Source organism: Thalassophryne amazonica, chromosome 13, assembly GCF_902500255.1.
Source record: "Thalassophryne amazonica chromosome 13, fThaAma1.1, whole genome shotgun sequence".
NCBI lineage: Eukaryota > Metazoa > Chordata > Actinopteri > Batrachoidiformes > Batrachoididae > Thalassophryne > Thalassophryne amazonica.
The window spans coordinates 26972737-26996953 of record NC_047115.1 but is presented as its reverse complement, the minus strand read 5'-3'; the positions used below and the strand labels follow the sequence as shown (position 1 = coordinate 26996953).

The window sequence follows — 24217 nt, the reverse complement described above, 5'->3', positions numbered from 1 at the left end:
TCACTCTGTGATATATTTTTGTATTGCTCTATCATACATACATATATGTAGTTCTGTGGGAAAATTCCCAGAGTTTCATTTACTGTGCACTCGGCTTCATGGTGGAATGGCACAGAGAAGAATTTTCTTTCTAAGAGTGTCTTTAAAAATTCAGTTGCAGTTTGCCAGAAGGCGCAGGAACGACTTGAGCCTAGATTTGATCAGTTCATGTATGGAAATCCTTCTCTGTGCCATGAAGCTGTGACTTATCATAGAATATTTCTGGATATTTGCAACTGTATGAATATTTTGTCCCTGATTTGCTGTATGAGGGCAACTTTCTGTGCTAGCGCTGCAGTTTTGCCTCCAGGGTAGAGCAGGTGTTCAGGATTGATTTTCGTATTCTGGCTATAGGTGTCCTCTGAGCCCACTGATCATGACAAAAATTCAAATATTCTGAAATAATACAAACTGACACCATTAAAACACTGCTCATGTTCGACATCAAAGAAGGATGATGAATTGCTTTATGTTGCTGATGAAGGTGACATTTAATTGTTGCTGTCAACTTTCATCTCGTGAGGTTATTTTATGACATATCTGTCTGTTTGGCTTATTTAGTGCTCAGTTTTTATCATTACTGTGTATATATACTGGACAAACCCCCTGTGGCGGCACCCATAGGATTTCTGAGGAGTAGGTTGGATGGTCAAATGGGGCGGTTCCATATGTTGCCAGTTTGGCAGTACCTGACTTCCCTGGACTCCCAGCCAACTCATCAGTGGGTGTGACCGCTCCACAGGACTCATCACTGAACTGCCAGACTAGAGTTTCTTGGGGGGAAAATCAGATGAGTTGTAGCTCGGCTGATTACAGCGTGAAACGGTGCCAGACTTGTGGAGGTGCAAGAGCACCTTAACTGTGGCTGTATCCTCCAGGAATTTATGTTGCTGGAGACGTAGAAGGTGATGTTTTCATGTTTTCACAACATAAAGTTAAAAGCGTTCTATGAGGTGTTAAAAGTCAGAGGAAATGAGTGGGACATCACAGTGACAGTTCATGAATAATCACTGTTCACATTTTTTAAGTGTTCTTTAATTTTGTCAGCTCTTCACAGCTGCTGAAAACAGTCTTCCTGAACCAGCTCACTGAAATGAAAGCAGATTTTCACAAAGTCTGTTATGTTTGAGTTTTGAATATTTGGACATTAGTTTGATGGAGGAGAAAGCTGCTGTTGTTTCGGGCTTTCAGACCAGTTACAGGAAGTTTCAGCAGACTCTGAATCACTTCTAAACGCGATTCTTGTGACTAGCCAGATCTTCTGCTCCTTTCCCATCAGTGATGACATAATTATCAGACAACAGTGTTGTTCATTTGGTGAATTGGAACTCGCCTCTCCTATTGCACAAGAAGTCATTGGTTTCTGCAAGGTTAAAACCATAATGATGATATCGCAATGGTAACAAAACGAACCTGCACACTTTTTCCTGTCTTGGAAATGACAGCGTGCTGATATTAGGAGCATGTTTATCTACAAATCAGCCGACTGCACATGTACTAAGCTGCAGCTCCAAATGGGTGACAATGACAGGACATGTCTGTGCATGCTGTAATTGCAATGAAAAACCAAACCAAACTGAGGAAAAACTACCCCCCCCCCCCCCCCCCCCCCCCACACACACACACACACACACACACACACACACACACACATACAATGCCTCCCGTTCCTGTTTTGAAACTTCAGGTGTGAAAATGCCCAAACATTCTGCTCATACCAGGCCATCTGGTGTATATGGCATTAGCTGTATAATACAACTCCAATTCCAATGAAGTTGGGACGTTGTGTAAAATGTAAATAAAACAGAATACCATGATTTGCTAATCCTCTTCAACCTGTATTCAATTGAATACACCACAAAGACAAGATATTTAATGTTCAAAGTAATAAACTTTATTGTTTTTGTGCAAATATTTGCTCATTTTGAAATGGATGCCTTCAACATGTTTCAAAAAAAGCTGGGACAGTGGTATGTTTACCACTGTGTTACATCACCTTTTCTTCTAACAACACTCAATAAGCATTTGGTCTGGACTGCAGGCAGGCCAGTCTAGTACCCGCACTCTTTTACTATGAAACTTCGCTGTTGTAACACGTGCAGAATGTAGCTTGGCATTGTCTTGCTGAAATAAACAGGGACGTCCCTGAAAAAGACGTTGCTTGGATGGCAGCATGTGTTGCTCCAAAACCTGGATGTACCTTTCAGCATTGATGGTGCCATCACAGATGTGTAAGTTGCCCATGCCATGGGCACTAACACACCCCCTTTTAAACTTTGTAAAATCTGGATGGTCTTTTTCCTCTTTTGTCCGGAGGACATGACTTCCATGATTTCCAAAAACAATTTGAAATGTGGACTCATCAGACCACAGCACACTTTTCCACTTTGTGTCTCTCCATTTCAAATGAGCTCGGGCCCAGAGAAGGCGGCGGCGTTTCTGGATGTTGTTGATGTATGGCTTTTGCTTTGCATGGTAGAGTTTTAACTTGCACTTGTAGATGTAGCGATGAACTGTGTTAACTGACAATGGTTTTCTGAAGTGTTCCTGAGCCCACGCGGTAAGATCCTTTACACAATGATGTCGGTTTTTAATGCAGTGCTGCCTGAGGGATCGAAGCTCACGGTCATTCAATGATGGTTTTCGGCCTTGCCACTTACGAGGTCTATTAGATAATAAACCGACCCTTTTATTTTTTTTTTAACTATATGGATTTGAATGACGTGCGATTACACCAATCATGCTTGAACCCTCGTGCGCATGCGTGAGTTTTTTCACGCGTGTCGGTGACATCATTTCCCTGTAGGCAGGCCTTGAGTGAGATGTGGTCCCACCCTCTCGGCTGAATTCCTTTGTTTCACACGCTGCTCGAGACGGTGCGCGTTGCTTTATCAAAAAATTTTCTGGACCTGTGAGGAATATCCGAGTGGACACTATTCGAGAAATTAAGCTGGTTTTCGGTGAAAAGTTTAACGGCTGATGAGAGATTATGGGGTGTTTCTGTCGCTGTAAGGACTTCCCACGGAGCTGGACGTCGTGCAGCGCTTCCAGGCGCCATCATCGGCCTGTTTCGACCTGAAAACATCCTAATTTAAGGCTTAATTCACCCAGGACGTCGTGAGAGAACAGAGAAGATTCAGAAGAGGCCGGCATGAGGACTTTATGTGGACATTCCACTGTTTAAGGACATTTTGTAATGAAAGACGTGCACGCAAATTTGCCGAGTTGTTTCCGTGACGACTCGGCAAATCTGTGTGCGCCGCGACAGGAAAAACACCTCCGTGTTGAAAACCATTTGTAAAATTCAGGCGGCTTTTGATGGCTTTCAACAAGTGAGTAACTGAGAAATTGTTTAACAGTTTGGGCATGTTCCAACTTGCCCGTTAAGGTTTCCAACGGAGGTGTTTTTCCTGTCGCGACCCCCCGCGGTCGGGTCCGGCCCGACATGCGACTCTGCCCGCACGTTCTTTCATATCTTGTCTTTGTGGTGTATTCAGCTTAATATAGGTTGAAGAGGATTTGCAAATCATTGTATTCTGTTTTTATTTACATTTTACACAACATCCCAACTTCATTGGAATTGGGGTTGTACAACATCCAATGCTGTTTGTAAAGAAATACATTTCTCATTTTAATTAGCAGTTGATTTATATTTTAATGCTTATATTTAAATGATAAAAGCTGGTACATTTTGAGACTTCTAATAATGGCCTCAGAGAAGAGTTAATTAGAAAGCAGAAGAGAAGTAAAGCTACGAGTCAAGAAAAGAAAAATGGAAAAAAGTGCTAATGTTGCACTCACTTGTCAGCAACAGATGGTAAACCAGATGTTCCATTGTTTTCAGTCTGAGGACGATGGAAAATTCCGTCACCGCTGGCTGTATGAACTGCACCCTGCACACCACAACAGTACATCTTGTTGAACGTTTAAACGTTAAAATTATTTCTGCTTGCACATATAAGATATAAGATGAACAGGAATTGTTTGCATGACTTTTAAGCAAGAAACCAACCTGTAACAAAAGGACGGTTCTTTAAACAACAGTGAGATCCAGCTATGATACACCACAAATGGCTACGAGTAAGCCAGGAGTAATTAAGCATGACCATGAGCAGGCCAACAAGAATGATGGAGGAGCTGTCACAAAACGGCCAGCTATCTTGAAGTAACCCATGATAGTGGCAGGATTTTTGGCTTTAGCCAACCTAGCGTGCAGTGGTGGGCACAGTTCAGCCAATCATCTAATCAGTGAAGCTAACTGTATTGTTCGTGGATTAGCTTTCCAGCTAACTTTAAAATCCATTAGCAGACCATTAGCTTCCACTAAATTTAGTTCCATTAACTTTAAGTTGGCTTACATTTTTTAAAATAAATGGTCAAAAATGCTTGTAAACCTTAAAAACCTTCATGTTAATTCCTGTTAGAGCTTTTATGCTAGCGCAATAAGCAAAATTGACATATCATGCAAAGGCAACAAGTATCAAGTGAATACATTTGTTTGCTTCTTATAATTATTTTCCTTGAGTATTTTTATTTCTTATTCCTTTAAAAGTTCCTAATGTGAATAAACTGTATGTTGAATGGAAACTACAGTACTGTTTAATTAAATTTTATTGCTTATGTACATCTTGATCTTCAGCTGATTTTGGTGTGTTAAACCTTTTTGGTAATGTTAGATATATTTGTGTGTTCAATTATGGTTTTCTTTATTTGTTTTTGTACTCGTTTTGGTATTAAAGTAGTTAACTTACTTAGGATTGTATTCTTAGTTTTCACTCTTCCTTTCTTTCTTCTGTCTGTTGGTATGTGCATGTCGAACCGGATTTAACCAGTTTTGTTTTTTGTTTTTTTTTACCATTTAGGACAAAGAGAGTTAGGTTACATTATAAATCATATATGTTCCGTTACTCGAACAGGGGGTTGGACCTCCCTCGAATGCCCACAGGGGCCAATAAGGAAAGGATTTTGTGAAATAAGGTCTGCCTATGTCACATCTATGAAATGTTTTAGAAAAACTGTTTGTGTCCATTCTTCGAGATTCTGTAAGGGTGGATCTCGTCTGTGAGAGAAGTTCTACAGAATCCAGGCCTGATATTCTTTTTCACTTTGAACCCCTTAACGCTTATTGTCGCATATATGCTACAATATTTGACTCAAATATGTAACATACCAAATTGACCAGTATGCCTGTTGTCGCAAATTTGCAACATACCATTATTATTATTATAACATTATAACATAAGTTATTACCAAAATACCAAAATTACTGTTTATTTTTTGTGCAAAAGTGAAATGAATAATCTCAACATTATTTACCATCTACTTAAAGGCAAAAACACACACAAAACATTTTTTTATATACAGCTATATAAATTCTGGCGTTAAGGGGTTAAAAGTTCAAGTTTGTACTGTGTGAAGGGCAGCATTACAGAAGAAAAAAATAACAGTAACCTCCATGATTATGCGTCAACATATATATATATATTTTTTTTATTTCAGGTCTATAGGTTTTTGTTTTTCAGCCAAAGTTATAGACATATAAATAGAGTGAGCAGTTTGTTGCTTCAGCTCCATGTGTTAGTGGTTTGATGGTTTGGTGTTATTACAATTTACTTTTCATTTAGCAGATATTATGAAAGCTAACTGTTAAGTTAGTGGCGGCCACCACCACCACTGTTGGTGCCCATCAACAATCGTTATGGTCCGCATTGTGACATTTTGACACAAGATTAAAATACTGCTCTATTTGCAGATTAAGTAAAATTATTTTCCTTCCAGTTGATACTGTACAATGATTACATCCTAACATCATCATCTACCATCTGCACGGATAGAAATTAATTTATAACTTCTGGTACTATACGGTTTATCTGCTGTCAACATGTGAATGCAGCATAATCTGAGCATTATAGCAGGACAGAATCAACCTCACAGCAAAAAAGGATGCAGCTGATGAGAAGGTATTATTGTATGTATGTGTACTGGCCATACTGAGTGTACCGATCAGTCAAGGACATGTCTTATAGTAGGTCATTAGTCTCTCTGCTCAGTAATGACCTTGACACTACCTGCCGGAGCCTGTGTATGTGCCACAGCAATATATCTATCTATGCACTGAAAATGCACAACATATGTGTTCAGCACTGCTTGTGTGTGTGTGAGCACATGTAGCTGTAACCTTGATGAGCAGTCAGAACTGACTGTCTGTGAGTGATGGATAACAGAGGTCAGAGAGGGTCACGCAACACGCCTTCATTTACCGGGGGTGGGGGTAGGGGGTCGTGAGGATGTCAGTCACAGATTTTCCAGCTACAGGATTCAAGCAGGTCAAAAGGAATAGTGCTGCCGAATACGCAAAAAAAAAAAAAAAAAAGAAGAAGAAGGAAAAAGGAAGTGTTGCAGCACGAGGACAACAGACCAACTGTTACCGTCATTAACTAAGTGCTGCTTCTGGTCTGTGTCACATCAGTACAAAGTTTCAAACCCACTTCCTAGTAGCAGCAATAGTACACTGAAAAAAGAGAATGTTTGAACCAACTTAAAAAAAAAGTGTTACAATTTGTAAAAACCTGAATGAATTAAGTGGTTGAACTTAAGTTTGAAAGTTAAATCAACTCTAATTTAAAACTTAAGTTCAAACAACTTAATTCATTCAGGTTTTTACAAATTGTAACACTTTTTTAAGTTGGTTCAAACATTCTCCTTTTTCAGTGTAGTAGTAGCAATAAAAATAATAATACTTGCAACCCTACATTTATCACAGGGGAGTTCAACATTGTCAGGATGGTGTTCAGTTTCTACTTGACAGTTTGCACCACATGCATTGAAATCCTGCTGTGCTCTTGTGTGTAAGATCTACAAATTACCAAACACCAACTAGTGGTAGAATGGGCATTCCCTTGGATGATATTCCTTCTGCTCTACATAATACTCAGAGACAAGATGGTATCTCTGGTATGTGAGCTGCATGCATCATGAGCCCTGCAGTGTGTCATCTCAGTTACTGTATTACTGTCGTGGATCAGGTTCATATTGCAGAAAGGAAATAGTCAACCAAAATCAGCCCCTCAACCTCTATCGACTTCTGCGTCCTGTGGCTAGCACTCTCGGTAAGAAGATAGAAAACGATGTAAGAGCTTTTTATTCCTCACTCTTGTTTCTCTGCATGACCTTAATGACCGTTCCATTCCATCTTTAGAGCCTAGAACCTCTTCAGTGACGTCTGCTGGTGTTAGTAATCAAATCAAGACAAAAGTCCCGTTCCACCACGCTGTTGCATATTTTTGTCATTCTTCTTCAGGCCACACTTGATGGTGCATTGGTGATGTCATCATTATGTCTTTAAAGGGACTGATTTTCCACAGATTGTTGCTGCCGTAGAACCTCTTCTGGTCAGATTGGACATAGGAAATAGAAGCTGATACTCAAAACTCTGGCTGTGCGCTAGTCTAACTAATGCATCTCCAATGCTCAGGGATGATTGGAGGACTTGTGTCAAGTCAGTCCTTTCTAGCCCACCAGATATGGAGTTTCAAATCTGCACAAAGTCTATTTTCTTGATAAATAACACATCTGGTACGCGTTTAACCAGGCAATCAGGAGGAACTTTCCACCCATGTGTAAAGTATTTGCTGTCATCCTGTTTCATTCTGTGCTGGGCAGCACTTGGGAGGACAAACACAAACAGGACCTAACGATGGATCAGGTGGACGGGCTCCAGTTCGAGGTAGGTCTCCCTGCAAGAATCACTGTATGGTTGCTGATTTTTAGACACTTTTACACATGAAGATTGAAGGTGTGGAGTGGACACTAAAGCTACAGTATGTAGGATTTAGAGCGTTTATTAGGAGAAATGGGATATAGCATTCAGAACCATCTGTTCATTAGTGGATAATTACCAGGAGCAAGACACATTCTAACAAGTATGAGAACTCTCATTTTTATGAAATGGAGGAACATAAAAGTTGCTTATCACAAAAGACAGCAAGTGAGTGCATGAATCCCCATCACTAAATAAGAGGAAATGGGTGATTCTTAGACTACGGGCACTTATTATGTCCTTTGATCATATTGTATGAAAAACAGAAAAAAAGGGGAAATTTCACACTTTTATAGTTATCTTTACAATGAAAGTGTGTTAAGAAATTTGTTCTAGTAGTCTATGATGACTTTTTCACCTTTTTTCAGCATCATTATATGCAAATATTGCCATTTTGTGCTTGTCCCACACCCAGACTTTTGATCTTCAATGATAAAAATGAATGGTAAAGAAATGTTTTTTTCTAATGTTTTAAAATATCTGAATAAAATATCAGTAAAATAATCAAAACATAATTGGGGTATTCAATGTCATACAGCTGTTGTGATTTTTTTTAAACAAAATGTAGTTGTCCCACACTATTGCCGTAATTTCCACCACAACACTAATGTCCCTTTAAACAGTTTGTATGAAAGATTGTTTGGGTAGTTTCTATGGAGATAAACAGTGACATCAGAGCACATGTATATAGCGCCAAATCACAACAAACAGTTGCCCCAAGGCGCTTTATATTGTAAGGCAATGGTGTGGTGGAAATTACATTTACAAGGCCAATAGTGCCTGTAGTTAAAGAATCACCCAAATATGAAGGGAAACAAAATTTATAACCAGCAATGGCTTATTGCAGTCTATAACCTCAACACTAGATGACACCAAATCCAACACATTGTAGCTTTAATGAACAGGAAAAACTCAGATATTATCACGATGTGTTTGAGCTGATAATATAACAAGCATCTTAGTGTTAAATCAAATCTATTATCATTTATAATTCTTATTAGTGTTGATTTAACACTCTAATAGAGTTTAACACTGATACATTTACTAAGTAATAAGTTGTGGGTGTTCTTTTTACTTCTTTCTTTTAATCTGAATGTCCTGTTTGCTGTGCTTGTTAACATGTTTGTGGAGGCCGTAGTTGTTACTGTTATTATGGATTTGGATCCCGCATCTAATACTTCTTACTTTGTGCTGCCGGAGGGCGTCTGTTAGTCGTCTGTTTGTAGAATGAGCAGCATCCAAAAGGCCAGAACAGCAGACTTTAAAGACTTGTGTAGGATGGTTGTTAAAAGATAGCTGTAGCAAGATTTAAAAATAATAATAATAATACATTAATGGAATATTTGAATGTTCATAATCTTCTCATGATGAGCTCATCCTTTTTCCTCCATCTTCCTCTTTTCCCGTTTCTTACATCATTCATGTCTGGGCGTGGCACTTGGCGGTATGTCAGAAGGTCAGCACGATGGATTAAAATATTGTTTCCTAATTTTAACATGTTTACCGAGTCATCCGCATGCAGGGCGCTGGTGGCTGTTTGCCTGCCTGTGTATACTCACGGCGCTGAGACTGAGGGGGGTTTCTGGGGGGACAGATGGCTCATGCTCTCTGTCTGCCAAAGATCAAAAATATTTACATCACCATCCTCTTCATTTCAGCGCATAACAGAGTCACGCTCCGCCAAAATAAGATGCTGCATTTACTGGCGTCTGTGTCTATCAATATGAGTTTTATTTTATAAAAAATATGACACGAGAATGATATCTAACATTTATACTACTATATCATGTGTTTTTGTCAAAAGCCACATTTGAAGAACTGCATATTTCTGGACTTGATTTGAGTTTTTTTTTTTTCATTTTTTAAAAAAGAAAATCACATTTTTGATGAGCCATTTTCCAACTTTTATTTTTTAAACTACCAGGTAATAATACCCATGTGCATGAAGACCATAATAGTTACAGCAATCAGGCATTTGAACCCAGTGACCTTGATCTTCACCCAAATGATTGACCTCTGGCTGACCTTGCCATGGCAGTTCTGCAATACACATAAATGTGTGCTGTTTAATCCAGATTGGGTTGAAAATCAAATTTACTGAGGATGACCCTTGCCAAAATAAATTCTTTAAGGGCAGTTTTGATGTCAACCTTCACTGACATAGCAAGTTTGGTAGAAATCAGCAAAAGGCCCTGGGAGGAAGAGGTCAATAAACAGACAGACTAACTTGACCTTGACACCAGTGATTGACCTTTGGAAAATTTGACTTCACTTGAGTAATTTCCAAGCTCACCTCTATAACTATGCAAGGTTTGATGCAATTCAGAGTGGGAAAAAAAAATAGTTTTGACCTTTGACCTCAGTGATTTTGACCCAGTGATTGGCTTTTGTCTAATATGTCTTCACCTAGGCAGTTTCAATTCCCACCTGCATTTGTGTGCTATGTTTGGTGCAAATTTTAATTAAAAATAAATACATTTTGACATTTCACTCCAGTGACCTTGACTCCAGTAATTTACCTTTTTGTAAATTTGATCTTGCATGAGTAATTCCAGAATGGCAGAAATTAGTGTGAAAAATCAAATTTGTGACCTCTGCCAAAACAAACCATTGATGTCAAGTTTGGTGGAAATTGGCCAAAGGACCTGGGAGGAGTACAGGAACAGACAGACAAACATTGCTGAAGTTGTAGTGTGATGTGTTGTGTTGGGGAGCTGCTCTCTCGTCTGTCTGTCTGTCTGTCTGTCTGTCTGCTATATGTATTATGACTTACTGAGTTCTAAAGTGTATCGAACTGCACTGTAAACCTAAATAGGTTAACAGAAATAAAAAAAAATTGAGGCAACTATAATTTTGACTTCATATACTTGAAAATCACAAGTTACAAGACCTTAAGAATATATGAAGCCTGCACATCTTAAATTTTAAAAAACATTAACAATTTTAAGTATCAAACCCATAATATTCAAACAACATGCAAGGCAGAACTGCAAATCTGTCACTGTTCCGTTTTGCAGTGGGACTTGAATACACTCAGAGTTTAGTGTGTTTTTCAAGGACACCTCAACATGTAGGAGTTTTTGAGGATTCCACCAACTTTCCACTCTCAGAACAACGCTGCATTACCATCTGCACCATTATCCCAAAGCAGCGTATGTTCTTCACACAAATTTGTACAGGTATAACCTATACTGTTTTCTTTTCATTGTTTGATTCCAGCATATATCCCACATTTTTAGGAAACCAAAACAGAAAGAAAATAACACCTAATTAACCTTTTGATTAAGGGTTCAGCTGATAGACCAGGTTGTTCCTCATCAATGCTTGATAATCTGTAAATATTTTAGGACGTTACATTATTATGCAATTTGTGTTGAATGAGGTTAAAGATGTATGGTTTTTAAGATTTAAGTCATGAAAACAATTTTTGATGGCACCATTATAATTGTATTACTTAGCATTTAAATAAGGAATTCATAATATGGTTTTCCCAATATGATCAAAATTCACGCTGTCTGGAAACAATTTAAAATTTTGACCCGTGAAGGGGAGAAATTCAAGCGATCAGACATCATGACCTACATTTGGTAGCAACGTCATAGATTACATGGGGGCCCCCGATCTGCAGGAGCATGATGGGAAGTAGACTGTGACTGCCAGTTGGAGTAAAGAAGGGCAGAGTGACACCAGCTGGCTGCTCGCTCAAATAAAATAAACCAAGATGGCGGAAAACCACTTATTGCTGTATAAATCAAATATGTTTCTCATATATTTTGTAAAACTGGAGAGAAATAAACACTTCTAAATCTAAAAACGCTGTTTTTGTAGCCAGATAAGACTTCTAAAGTGATTTGCAAACCATCTTACGGATTTTAGCATACACATCAAGCAAGTCAGGTCAAAGGTCATTTCAAAACCTCATGTATGCGCACTTGCGATCCCATGTGCAGTTTGTCTGCATGACAGTGACAAAGGAAAAGATAATATTTGATATGGAATTCTCCCCAGATATATATGTTCTCTTTATTAAAATGAGCTGTAAATTGGCACATTACAAAAATAAACATTAGAATTCTTGTATTTCAGTAAAAGTAAGTCCCTTCGGCTGCTCCCTTGTTTGCACTCGGGGTCGCCACAGCAAATCCAAGGTGGATCTGCATGTTGAATTGGCACAAGTTTTACGCCGGATGCCCTTCCTGACGCAACTCCACATTACATGGAGAAATGTGGCAGGGGTGGGATTTGAACCCGGAACCTTCTGAACTGAAACCAAGCGCATTAACCACTTGGCCACCACCCCTGCTCGTAATTCTTGTATTTCAATAGAAACTAAATTTTGTCAGTGTTGTGAAATTTCAAAGGCCCTACTTTAAACGGGCATAATAATGTAACATAACATAAGTTGATTCAACGCAAATTAACAGGATTAATTTTGTTGCGGTAAAATTTCACTTTAAACAAATTTTGAGTTAAATAAATTTAAATGTTTTGAGGCCATTGCCATTGAATGTGAAAGGTTTCATGCCATCATACTGTAGATGTTTTTCAAAAATGTCTTTTCATCTTAGGCCGATGTTAATAAGTGCCTCTCTTGTCTGCAAGAGGAGTCTCACAGAAGCCAAACAAATATCCTACAGGAGGCGAGAAAGAGAGACAGACTGACCTGTGGCAAAACATCACTGGATAAACACCAATAAACTTTTTGATTGCGCAGAATAATTAAAGTTCTTCTCAGGTTTCCAGTAAAACATGCAGTCTGTTAAATTTAGAGTAAACGTGTCCTTAAAAGCTGCTTTAATTTGGACTAATGATGTACCTCTGCATACACCACTGAAAAACAAATAGCAGTTTTTTCCTGACAGCAGCACAGAGCAACGATGACGGAATTTTTTTTAAAACCAGATGTTGCTGTTCATCTTTCTCCTGATCAGTGGCAAAACTAATGTCTCAGTAAAAAGCACAAGGCCAGCTTCTTCTGGTTTTGGAAAAACAACATCACGTGGAATGTTGATGTCATATCAGCATCCATCTTAAGTGCTGTTTGCATGCAGGACAGTACTGAATATGACACTTAAACTGTTTGTAATTCCTGCAAACTTTGTATTTGGAAATGCTCCTTTCCTTATCTTGTATTTGTGCTGTACTGTTGTAGTAATGCATATATGTCTACAATGAGGTCAGTATGTTTACGTGTTACTTGCCACAGTATGGAGCAGTTTATTATTCTCTCTGTACCACTTTTCTCTTGAGTTCTTCAGACGTGGACGGGTGAAGCAGTGAGGCTCATCTCGTCTCCTTGTAGTTGTGATACAGGACTCTGTCCACCAGAGTCCACTGTTTGTCCTCTGAATAGACTTGGTTAACGGTCAAACTGAGGCTCCAGGGGAACAGAAGGTTTTTCAGTTTGTATTTGAGGTCTGTCCTTCTGTTTTCCAGCTCCGTGTTTGCATCTGCCTATATTTACGTGATGTTTTATGCTTTTCTCTTTCTGACTCTCTCTGCGTTACCTCTTAGATTTGCCATCTCCCTGCACTTCCACTCTTATCTGTCTCACTGTTAACACACCGACACTTTACTGTCTTTCTTCTCTCAGCCTGTAGTCATTCCTTCTGCACATATGCCTTCTCTGACAGTTTGGGAGTGACTTTCTTGGCAAGACCATTATTGATTGAGCATGGTGCACTGATGTGTAGATTTCACCTGTACAGCTGACTAGTCAGTTGGAGGAAATCCAGTGAGACACTCAGGTTCTGCTCGTGTCATGTCAGCATTACTGTGCTGGTCCGCAACATTAAAGAGGCAGAACACCAGGTGACTTTAAATAGGCTGAAAATTACCCAGTGAGTAGATTTTTAAAATAGTGATTGCAGTACTTCAGAAGCTTTGAGGTTGTCCTGGATCAAGACCAAGATCCAGGCTTTCAATGACATAATGGACTCAGCCATCAGATATGTGTATGTGTGTCATGAACGTGTTGAACTTGTGGTGACGTTCATGCCTCTGGGTTCTTGACCTTTGACACTGGGAGACACCTGGGAAGAGCTTTTATAGTCATGATGTTGCTGGACAGAGGTGTTTTGTGATACTAATATCTTTTGCAGTGATGTACCACTGGAATGACTTTGTGTCCAAAAAGCACTTACTCTGGGACTCAGATGATGAGTATCACTTGGGTTGTGAGGGAACCTGGTAAGTTCAACTATAACATTTTGGCCATGTGGCCATTTCTCTGTGCACGATCCTGCAGGTAGGTGCCTCAATGTTGAAGACCCCAGTTTCTGGAAAAGACTAAGGGGACACCCACTTTTCTCCTGGCTGCAGCAGATAGATGGTTACTTTCAAGAGATGGGGATGATGCAGGAAACCAAATGGTTCTGTGGTGAGATGACACCAGTGCACACTCCCAGATGTAAGACCTGACTTGAGACTTCTAAAGCTTGTAGTGATGATACACGTTGGCACAAGCCAACCAAAGAAGAGATGCAGGTTATGTGCTGGAGGCCAGTTCCTCTCAACACTAACATATGTGGAGAACATCACTCACTTTTGTAGTACAGTCAGGTGAGTGTTAGGAGTTAGTCCACTCTGCATGTCTTTGGGTTGTTGGAGGAAACCGGAGCATTCAGATGGTTTAAAATACCAAACCTGACATGGCCATAACTAGTAGTTACACTACCATGCAGTTCAACCTAGTGAACCTCTTTCCCATAACTAAGTGTCCTCTTTTGTTTATTATAATTTAATGATGAATCCTGATCATGTAGTTTCCTGATGTCCTGCACGGTCATTTTACTTTTTGAGTGCCTCCTCTGTCTTACCCTTCATCCTCCCTCCTCTCCTCCCTTTATCCCTCCAGTCATTTCCTCTCCCTGTCTCCCTCACGAATGGTTTTGAGTCCCAGTTGACAGACGGGAGCTGTGCCCTTGAGCAGCAGCTGTAAATATCCTGCTGCTGCCGTGTCTGTGGTTTCTGTGCGATGTCTACAAATATTCTCCACAGAATGAGTGCAGTGTGATAGTTTACAGCTCCTCTGAGATGTCTCAGTTTGCCCATTATCTTTATGAAAGCAAGACAAAAAAAGCCAGGGAGAAGACAGTTGGTTTAAGCCAGAGCTGTTTCTGCTGCTTTTCAATATACGTCGTCATTTATCCTTTTTAGTGATGGTCGTCAGTATCTGGAGTAAAACAGTAGTTCATAAAAAATAAATGGTGTTTGTGAGAGAATTCATTGTAGAATCATACAGCAATTTCTCAAAGAGGATCACATTTAATCACGTTGCTAAGAAATGTCTTGTGAATTAGTTTTTTATGCACTTTTTATTCATTTATTCTTTATGAACCCATATTACGGTGCTTCAGCTGTACAGTTTAGGTGTTGATAATCATCTAACTTCAAAAATATAAATGTCAGTGAAGAAATGGAAGGTATCAGAGGACTGATCTATACCCTGCACCCTCTGCACCAGGAGATATATTTTTATATTATGAATACTTGCTGTCAGCTCAAAGGACTACACATAGTTGTGCAAGGTGTTTTGTTCTTACAACAGCTTTTGATAATATATTATGACTTCTTTGTGAATTCCTCATGAAGTCACTTTTGCCAATCGATCACAAATATTTTACTGATAAATATGAGCTTTTGATCAAATTTTGATTTTATTTTGTTTGTTTTGTTTTTTTTTACCTTGATCCTTAACCAGTCTGTTACTGGAGACACTAACCCAAGTAATAGTCCCACCAAGTTTGGTGAAAGGCTGCTGTGAGGCTGCTTTTTACTTAATTTTGCGCACACACACAGGAGCAATTATAATATTGTGCTGGTGTGACAGCACAGGTTATTTAAATGACATGAAAATTTCACTATTAATGGTGCGTACTTCTGATAAGATTTAAAAAGCTGTATCGTAAAAATAAGTAGTTTCATGTCAACACAGCACCATGGTTTGGTGGTTACCACTATTGCCTCACAACTAGAAGGTCCCAAGTTTGGTGCCCACCTGGTCCCTTTCTGTATGGAGTTTGCATGTTCCAACCGTGTTTGGGTGGGTTCCCTCTGGGTGCTCCGGCCTCCTCCCACTTCCAAAGACATGCTGTTTAGGTGAATTGGTGACTGTAAATTGACCATAGATGTGAGTGAATGTGTTTGTCTGTCTATGTGTTGGGTCTGCGATAGGCTGGCGACCTGTCCAGGGTGTATTTTGCCTCTCACCCAGTGACCGCTGGGACAGACTCCAGTCCCCTGTGATCCTTAACTGGAATGAGCTGGTTTACAAAATAGATGGATGAACATATTTATTGGGATGACCCCCCCCACGTTTAGTGTTTCCTGTTGCGTGCCATGCATATTCCATTTTGAATTTTTTTGCTGTGATTTCTAGTAGATCCACCACCAAATATGAACCATAATTTAGTGTGTTTTGTCATTTCCTATGCTGCACTTATCCATAAAATTTAAAGATAACGAGCCATAGGTTTTGAGTAATCCTGGTGACATCTAACTAACAAACCAACCATCCAGCCCCAACCAAACTCCGACCAAACCCACTAACCAGACAGGAGAGTAAACGTGAAACCTTATGGCAAGAGGCAAAATTTATTTAATCTGTTTTCTAGGTCTGGCCCAAAATTTAAAAAGAAAAAAGAAATGCCACCACAAAAATATCCAACCTAAAGAAAATTAACCTTTAAATGTTATATATACAATTATATGAAGTCTGTTCCTATAACCATGTTTCTGTGAGCACTCACACAGGCCATAAAATTTGCATAAAGACAGCTGATGGTTACATGGTTAGTGCGCTTGGTTTCAGTGCAGAAGGTTCCCAGTTCAAAACCCACCCTGCCACATTTCTCCATTTCTCAGTGTTGAGTTGCATCACAAAGGGCATCCAGTGTAAAACTTGTGCCAATTCAACATACAGATCCAACTCAGATTTGCTGTGGGGACCCTGAGTGGAAAAACAAGGGATCAGCTGAAGGGACTTACTTTACAGCTGATATGTTTCCATTGAATGTCAGAGGAAAGAGGTTTGATGAGGTCTTTTCTCCAAATAAAAGTGCGAAATATCAAGAAATATACATGATATTTTTGCCTGTATGTCTACATTATCGCATGTTATTGTGCCACAAAATGGACACATTTTCAGTCTAGCCACACGGGATTGATCGCTATGTTTGTCTTTGTTGTTGGGATTTCCTCATGATGTCACTGGGTATTCCCCTAATCTTATTCCCTGCAAAGGGAACAGTTGGGACTATTTTTGTATGCTGTAACATGTACAAAACCAGGCGTAAACTCAGACCTAAGACTGGCTTCTTTTTCATTCATCATAGTGTGCCATGTTACTTTTAAATTAAGGTGTTACATACTGACGGATGTGCAGATGCTAGCTTATGTCAAGCATTGTATTTTCTGATTGACAGGTGCTCAAACACAACTGTGTCTAAAGGATGATTTTGGGGGGGGCACTGTGGGGGGGGGTGTCTCAGTAGGCTTGACTGTCTTCCTCTGCTGTTGCAAGCTCTCCAGTAGTCATGGCAACCCGGCTGTATTAAGGCAGGCTGTTCTCTGCAGTATGACCAGACAGTTTGGTGATCCACCAGTCCAGTGTCATCATATGGTCCAGAACATCTGCTACTCCCTCTGTTAGCCCTCACTTCTCGCTCTCTTTTTGGAATGTTTTGACTCTCGCTCCTCTTTGTTCCTCATATGACCACAGATGGCGAATCGGCATAATACAAATGGCGCCACGACCCCGGAATAGTGACAGGATATGAAAGCCGATGGTTCCATGTGACTGTGTGCAGTGCTGACAGAACAGCTGGATCCTTGATAACTTATTGGTGGGATGCTGATGTGATTTGCATTTCAAAATGAACTTTTTCCTAGATATGGGTTTTCCATTTGCTTTTTTACCCAGGGAGATGGAAATTCAATTCATCCATCCATCCATCCATCCATTTTCTTCCGCTTTATCCGGAGTCGGGTCGCGGGGGCAGCAGCTCAAGCAAAGCCGCCCAGACCTCCCAATCCACACACACCTCCCCCAGCTCCTCCGGGGGAACCCCAAGGCGTTCTCAAGCCAGCCGAGAGATGTAGTCCCTCCAGCGTGTCCTGGGTCTTCCCCGGGGCCTCCTCCCAATGGGACATGCAAGGAACACCTCTTCAGCGAGGCATCCAGGGGCCATCCAGAAAAGATGCCCAAGCCACCGCAACTGACTCCTTTCAACGTGGAGGAGCAGTGGCTCGACTCCGAGCTCCTCCTGAGTGGAGGAGGAAATTCAATTCAATTCTGTTTATTTATACAGTGCTAAATCACAACATACAGTAGTTTTCAGAATAATAGTAGTGCTATGTGACTAAAAAGATTAATCCAAGTTTTGAGTATATTTCTTATTGTTACATGGGAAACAAGGTACCAGTAGATTCTGTTATGTGTCGGACGCAGGACGGAGAACCGACCAGCGTTTGAAGGACCCAGTATGAAATAAGCAGAGCACGGTACAAAGGATAACTGAATTTAATGACATAACAGTGACGTGCTGATTACAAACAAATGAGTGCCAGAAAACAGTTCGGACCCAAGGACCCCGCCGACACCCCCCAGGTGGCCGCGACAAACCGAGTCTGTGAAAGAAGAAACCATCATGTGAGTCCACACTCCACACACAGAGAGACCACTCAAAGGTGTACATAAACAGCAAACACTTCCTGGCTTAATCACTAATCAGCTTCCCACCCTGCAGGCATGGAACACCCAGTTCACATTCTCAACTGCAGTGGAAGCTGATTAAACGACTAACATAACAGCTCAATATAATAAGGTGTGAGGGACACCACATTTACTGACTGTACTAATGTTAGTCACAAAACCTAACGTACCTCAGGAAGTGTGCTGACGAGCGTGAGACCTCACCCCCTCCTCTTTCACAGACCATAGCATCAAACCTGGACGGTCTCTGCATCCATAATGATGAGATGGCTCTCAAGACGACGATCTCACCCGTCTGGTCACAAGGTCGAGTCTCTGGCAAATACACACTGTGTACTCCAGACTTAAATGCCACCATGCCCCAATCCATGTAGATGCACCACAGCTGTGAGTCCTGATGAGCTGCACATGATCATCCTCAGGTGATCAGGGTGAGGTCCTGATAACTCAGCCACACAGCCACTCAGTCCTAAACGCGTGCCACCTGGAAGGAAAAACAAAAGACAGAAACAGAAGACAGCCAGGCACCCCCAGCCATACAACAGATTCAGTAGATTCTCACAAATCCAACAAGACCAACATTCATGATATGCACACTCATAAGGCTATGAAATTGGGCTATTAGTAAAAAAAAGTAGAAAAGGGGGTGTTCACAATAATAGTAGTGTCAGTGATAGTAGTGTGTGGTATTCACAGTGAAGACAGTGAAGCATGGTGGTGCAAGCATCATGATATGGGCATGTTTCTCCTACTATGGTGTTGGGCCTATATATTGCATACCAGGTATCATGGATCAGTTTGGATATGTCACAATACTTGAAGAAGTCATGCTGCCTTATGCTGAAGAGGACATGCCCTTGAAATGGGTGTTTCAACAAGACAATGATCCCAAGCACACTAGTAAACGAGCAAAATCTTGGTTCCAAACCAACAAAATTAATGCCTCGCAGATGTGAAGAAATCATGAAAAACTGTGGTTATACAACTAAATACTAGTTTAGTGATTCACAGGATTGCTAAAAAAGCAGTTTGAACATAATAGTTTTGAGGTTGTAGCATCAACAGCAGATGCTACTATTATTGTGAACACCCCCTTTTCTACTTTTTTTTACTAATAGCCCAATTTCATAGCCTTAAGAGTGTGCATATCATGAATGCTTGGTCTTGTTGGATTTGTGAGAATCTACTGGTATCTTGTTTCCCATGTAACAATAGGAAATATACTCAAAACCTGGATTAATCTTTTTAGTCACATAGCACTACTATTATTCTGAACACTACTGTAAGTGCACCAAGGCACATCAGAAGAATAAGTCTAACCTTACCCCCCCCCTGCAAGCACATTGGCAACCATGGTAAGGAAAAACTCCCTCGGCTTTTTTTTTTTTTTTTTTTTTTTACAGGAAGAAACTTCAAGCAGACCAGACTCAGTGGAGTAACCATCTGCTCTGGCAATACTACCAATAACAAAATAACAAATAAAACAAAGCACAATAAAGAGTTGCCACACTTGCACAGACAGTAATGTTGTAGCTAAGCATCCATGCACAAATAGAGCTCAGTAGTCCAGTACAGAAGGTTCCTGGTTCAAGACCACCCCTGCCCATTCTGCATGTAATGTGGAGTTGCAGCTGGAAAACTTAAAACTTGTGCCAAATCAACATGCAGATCCATCGCTGATCTGCTGTCGAACAAGGCAGAATCCGAAGGGACTTACTAGTCGCAATGGCCGATGACTCAACATTCAAATGGCAAAGAGCAGCAGAGTCTCAGAAAATGGAATTGGAAGGTTTGTCAACCGAGCCTGTTCAGTATTAGAAGGAACATTCTCCAGAATTTGGGTTTCCAAAATTCCCTGTAGGTCTCACACGCTCCAGTCCTGGAAGAATCTCAGCGGAGCAGATGGATGGACAGAAGGATGTGTGAACCTCCAAACTGCTTTGGCAGTGCCCAGGTCCTGGTTACTGGTGCTCTGCCAGCGACCAGAAAGTGTTTTGCTAGTTAATGGTGAAAACAAAGCATAACAACCCTCTTCTGTTGTGTGTGTGTGTGTGTGCATGTGTGTGTGTGTGTGTGTGTGTGTGTGTGTGTGTGTGTGTGTGTGTGTGTGTGTGTGTGTGTGTGTGGGTGTGGGTGTGGGTGTGGGTGTGTGTTCCTCCAAGATAAGAATGTTCTCTTCATTAATGTATAAATTACCTGCAGCAACAAACTCACAGTGCGGTTGGAAGACTGACGGAAAAAGAAGAGGAGTCAGTGGTTGCTCCCCTGTACACTAGCTGCTGGTTGCTCATGCAGGTTAGCATGTTTGAAAATGCTCATTTTTGTGAAATGGAGGATCATACGTGTTGCTTAAGACAAGAGGGAGGGAGCATTAATCCCTGTCACCAGCGAAGCAAAAACATGAAGGGAAATAAAATCATTACGGACGGTATAATGCAGTCTGCAACCTGACCACTAGGTGACACTAAATCCTGCACACTGTAGCATTAACTTCTAAGGAATTTTACATTTTGAACGAGTAGATGCCGATCAAATCCACATCATTCCCGGGGATCCTAGTGCAGAGCAGCAGCTGGGACAATGTGTGAGGAGAAATAGCTGGTGCTGATCCTCAGCTCCACTGACTGTAGTGGGGGCGTGTCTACAGACGGGTGAGAGTTGGGCGGACAGAGGGTGTCCCTAATACCAAAGGAAAGCTCCTAATCCGCTGTTAAGCTGTCAGGGGGCTGCTCGCCTTGAAATAGCATCTGGCTTTATTGTTGTGTAGTAAAGCCTGCAGGCGAAAACAAAAAAAAAACAACCACACATTCAGGTCGAGCAAACCCACGCACGCATGCACACGCGTTCCTGTTTGTTTAGTGGGACAATGCTAGGAAATAGAATGAAGAGAATAAGGGAGGTGATGGGGAGAACGAGTGGGTGGGAGAAAGAGAGGGATAAAGGTGGTGGTGGAGAAATATCCCACTCCATTCATTTCACCAAGTGTTTGTTTCAGCTGCTATTTTCAGCTGCTTACACTCTCCAACAGTTCACGTCAGAGATCACGCTGACCCTAAATGAAGGTGAAGAAGAAAAAGAAGCTGGGGATGGCAGGAGGAGTAGTCTCAGCTGATACGGTGAGTCGGGGGGTGGGGAGTTTTCTGCACCACCCACGCTGTCCAAGGTGGGTTCCAGGGCCAAGGCCAGTTTGTGAGAGGCAACAGAGATTTATGAGAGCAGGGGGATTTGGAAATGGCGTAAAAGACTACAGGCGCTTTGTACAGTCTCCATCAGTCCATCTCAGCATCTGTGTGCACGCCATCGGACGCACCTATTGTGTGCTTTTGTTTTTCTGACCCACTCACTGAATGGGATGGATGCACATGAGGTTAATGACGGACTGTACAAATGAATGTTTGGCCACTCTGAGCTCAGATTTCACTCCCGAGAAAGAAAGAGCGAAGTAGAAAAGGACATGGCTGTGGAAGAAGGCGCCGTCTTCCAAATAACAGTGAGTAGTGGCAAGATTTCAGTGTCTACTTCTCTTTCACATGGCGTTGAATGATTTCAGTGAGTGCAGCAGGTGCGGTTGCGGTTGACACTGTGGGCTCAGGAGTGCACCAAACTACTCATATGTCATAAAGTATTTCTCAGTCATTCTTGCAATCAGGTGTGCAGTCGCTGTTTGAGTATTTACAGTCAGCTCCATAATTAGTAGTTCCAACTCACTGAATGCAAGCGTGAATATAAGCAGTGTTTCTTTGCAGCCTGTGTCAATTTTTGCAAAGCAAAGTTGAGCGAGATGTTCTCTGGTGGGATTTCCAAGAAGTGAACAAGTGACGCTCAAAACTGGTGTTCCTCAGGGGCATGTTCTGGTTCTTATACTATTCAATGCTTACATGTACGAGGTGTTGGATGGGGTTGCAGAAACCACTGACTTAGGTGTTTTTGTTGGCGAGGAAAGTTTACTGACCTTGACTTCATGGACAATGTGATCTTTGTGGAATCAATGGATGCACTGATTGCAGTGTTGGAGATGCTGAGTGAGGAATCAGCATATCGGGGTTTGCAGTTGTCCTGGATCAAGACTAACATCCAGGCTTTCAATGACTTGAAGTGTATTTGTATGCGGTGGAGGTGGTGAACTTGCAGAGCCATTCACATATCTTTAGTAACATTCATGACTCTGTGTATTCAGTCTTGAGATCTAGAAATGCCCTGCAAGTGTTTGCTGAGTCATGAGGTTGCTGGACAGAGGTGTTTGGCAATGCCAATATCTTTGTAGGAGAATGAAGATCCAAGTCTTCTGGGTCCTGGTGCTTTCTGTCTTACAGTATGGTTGAGAGACTTGGACGCTAACCAGTGATATAAGGTGAGAGATCTTTTCAGAGGCTCCTTTGGCACCCCTGGAATGCTACATGAGGAGATTTAGATGAGATGTATCACTTGCATTTAGAGGGAGCATCAAATACAAGATTTTGTCCACTTGGCACATTTCTCTATGTATGCTGGATCATGCAGGACCTCAGTATGTGGAGAAGGCCACGATGATGCCCAGTGAATTAAAGCTGAAAGTCATAGTTTTTAATACCAGCGCAGCACTCAAGCCACCCGTGATGAAAATGAAAATATGCATTTAACAAATATATGAACCAAAGTTACCCTGATAGCATGGTAGCTTTTGCTTGCTTGGTAACTACAAGATGGGACCATGTTCAGGCTTTATTTGTTCCACACAGATCATGTGAATCTTGTCCAAGCTGTAGTTCTTTACCATTTATAGGTTGGCTGGGAGATAGGCTGAGTCAGGTGCTATCAAGATAATGACTTCTACAGCCATCCGATTTGACATTCAAACTTTAATAAAACCTATGGATGATGTCGCCGAGAGTCTTTCCAGTGTAGATACAATATGCGGTCCTCACCTGCATTTACTAGAACCCAAAATATCAGAGGTGAATATGCAGTAGTATTTATGGAGTTACAGAAATTTTGCGGACTCACTCACTGACTGACTGACTGACTGACTCCCCGAGTCACTGCTTGACTCATTGACTGACTACTGACTGACTGACTGACTAACTGGCTCAGACAACCTTGCCGAATATACTCATATTATTTTGCTTTCAACTCTAATATACTTTAATAGACAGCTAAAACAACAAACGCTGATTGATACAGTTTTATCAAAGAAGCTGGGGATGGTAGACATGATCTTGAGATGGCCATTCATGCTTTCATCAGCTCCAGACTTGATTACTGTAATGTACTTTATGCAGTACGTTAATCACTCTACTGGTTGTCTGTTCATTTTACAATCGATGCTTAAGATTTTAATGTTTGTTTTTAAAGCCATTAAATGGCTTTGCACATCTTGTTATGTGCTGACGCGGGTCAGAGGAGCGAACCAGTGTCTGACAAGGACCCAGCGCTAAATAAACAGAGAGCGGTTCCAGAAAACAGATTTATTTTACAAGTGCTATATATAAACAAAAGGTGAATTAACGGCCTGGCGGGGTGGAGGACGACGCGCTCTTCCTAGCGCCCAAGGGATTGGAGCCCGACAGTTCTGGACCCAGAAATTCCCACCGGCACCCCCCAGGTGGTTAATGAATCGGACAGCGCCTCTGAGGTGTGCTGATGGAGCGTGTCCCTCACCCTTCTCC

At 41.1% G+C, this 24217-nt stretch overlaps 1 protein-coding gene across 36 annotated transcripts in view; it reads left to right on the top strand.

Moving 5' to 3' along the window:
* ank3a (ankyrin 3a) overlaps positions 1-24217 on the top strand; it is a 302777-nt gene that overhangs the window by 118302 nt on the left and 160258 nt on the right. Inside the window, exon 1 of one of the 36 annotated variants that reach the window (XM_034185579.1) lies at positions 21614-21688. The exons of 34 other annotated variants lie outside the window; for them this stretch is intronic. In XM_034185579.1, the coding sequence (XP_034041470.1) occupies positions 21629-21688 (60 nt within the window). In that variant the 5' untranslated portion in view covers positions 21614-21628. Of the gene's footprint in view, positions 1-21613; positions 21689-21899; positions 22063-24217 lie in introns of those variants that run through there. One more of the 36 variants, XM_034185575.1, reaches the window with a different exon arrangement.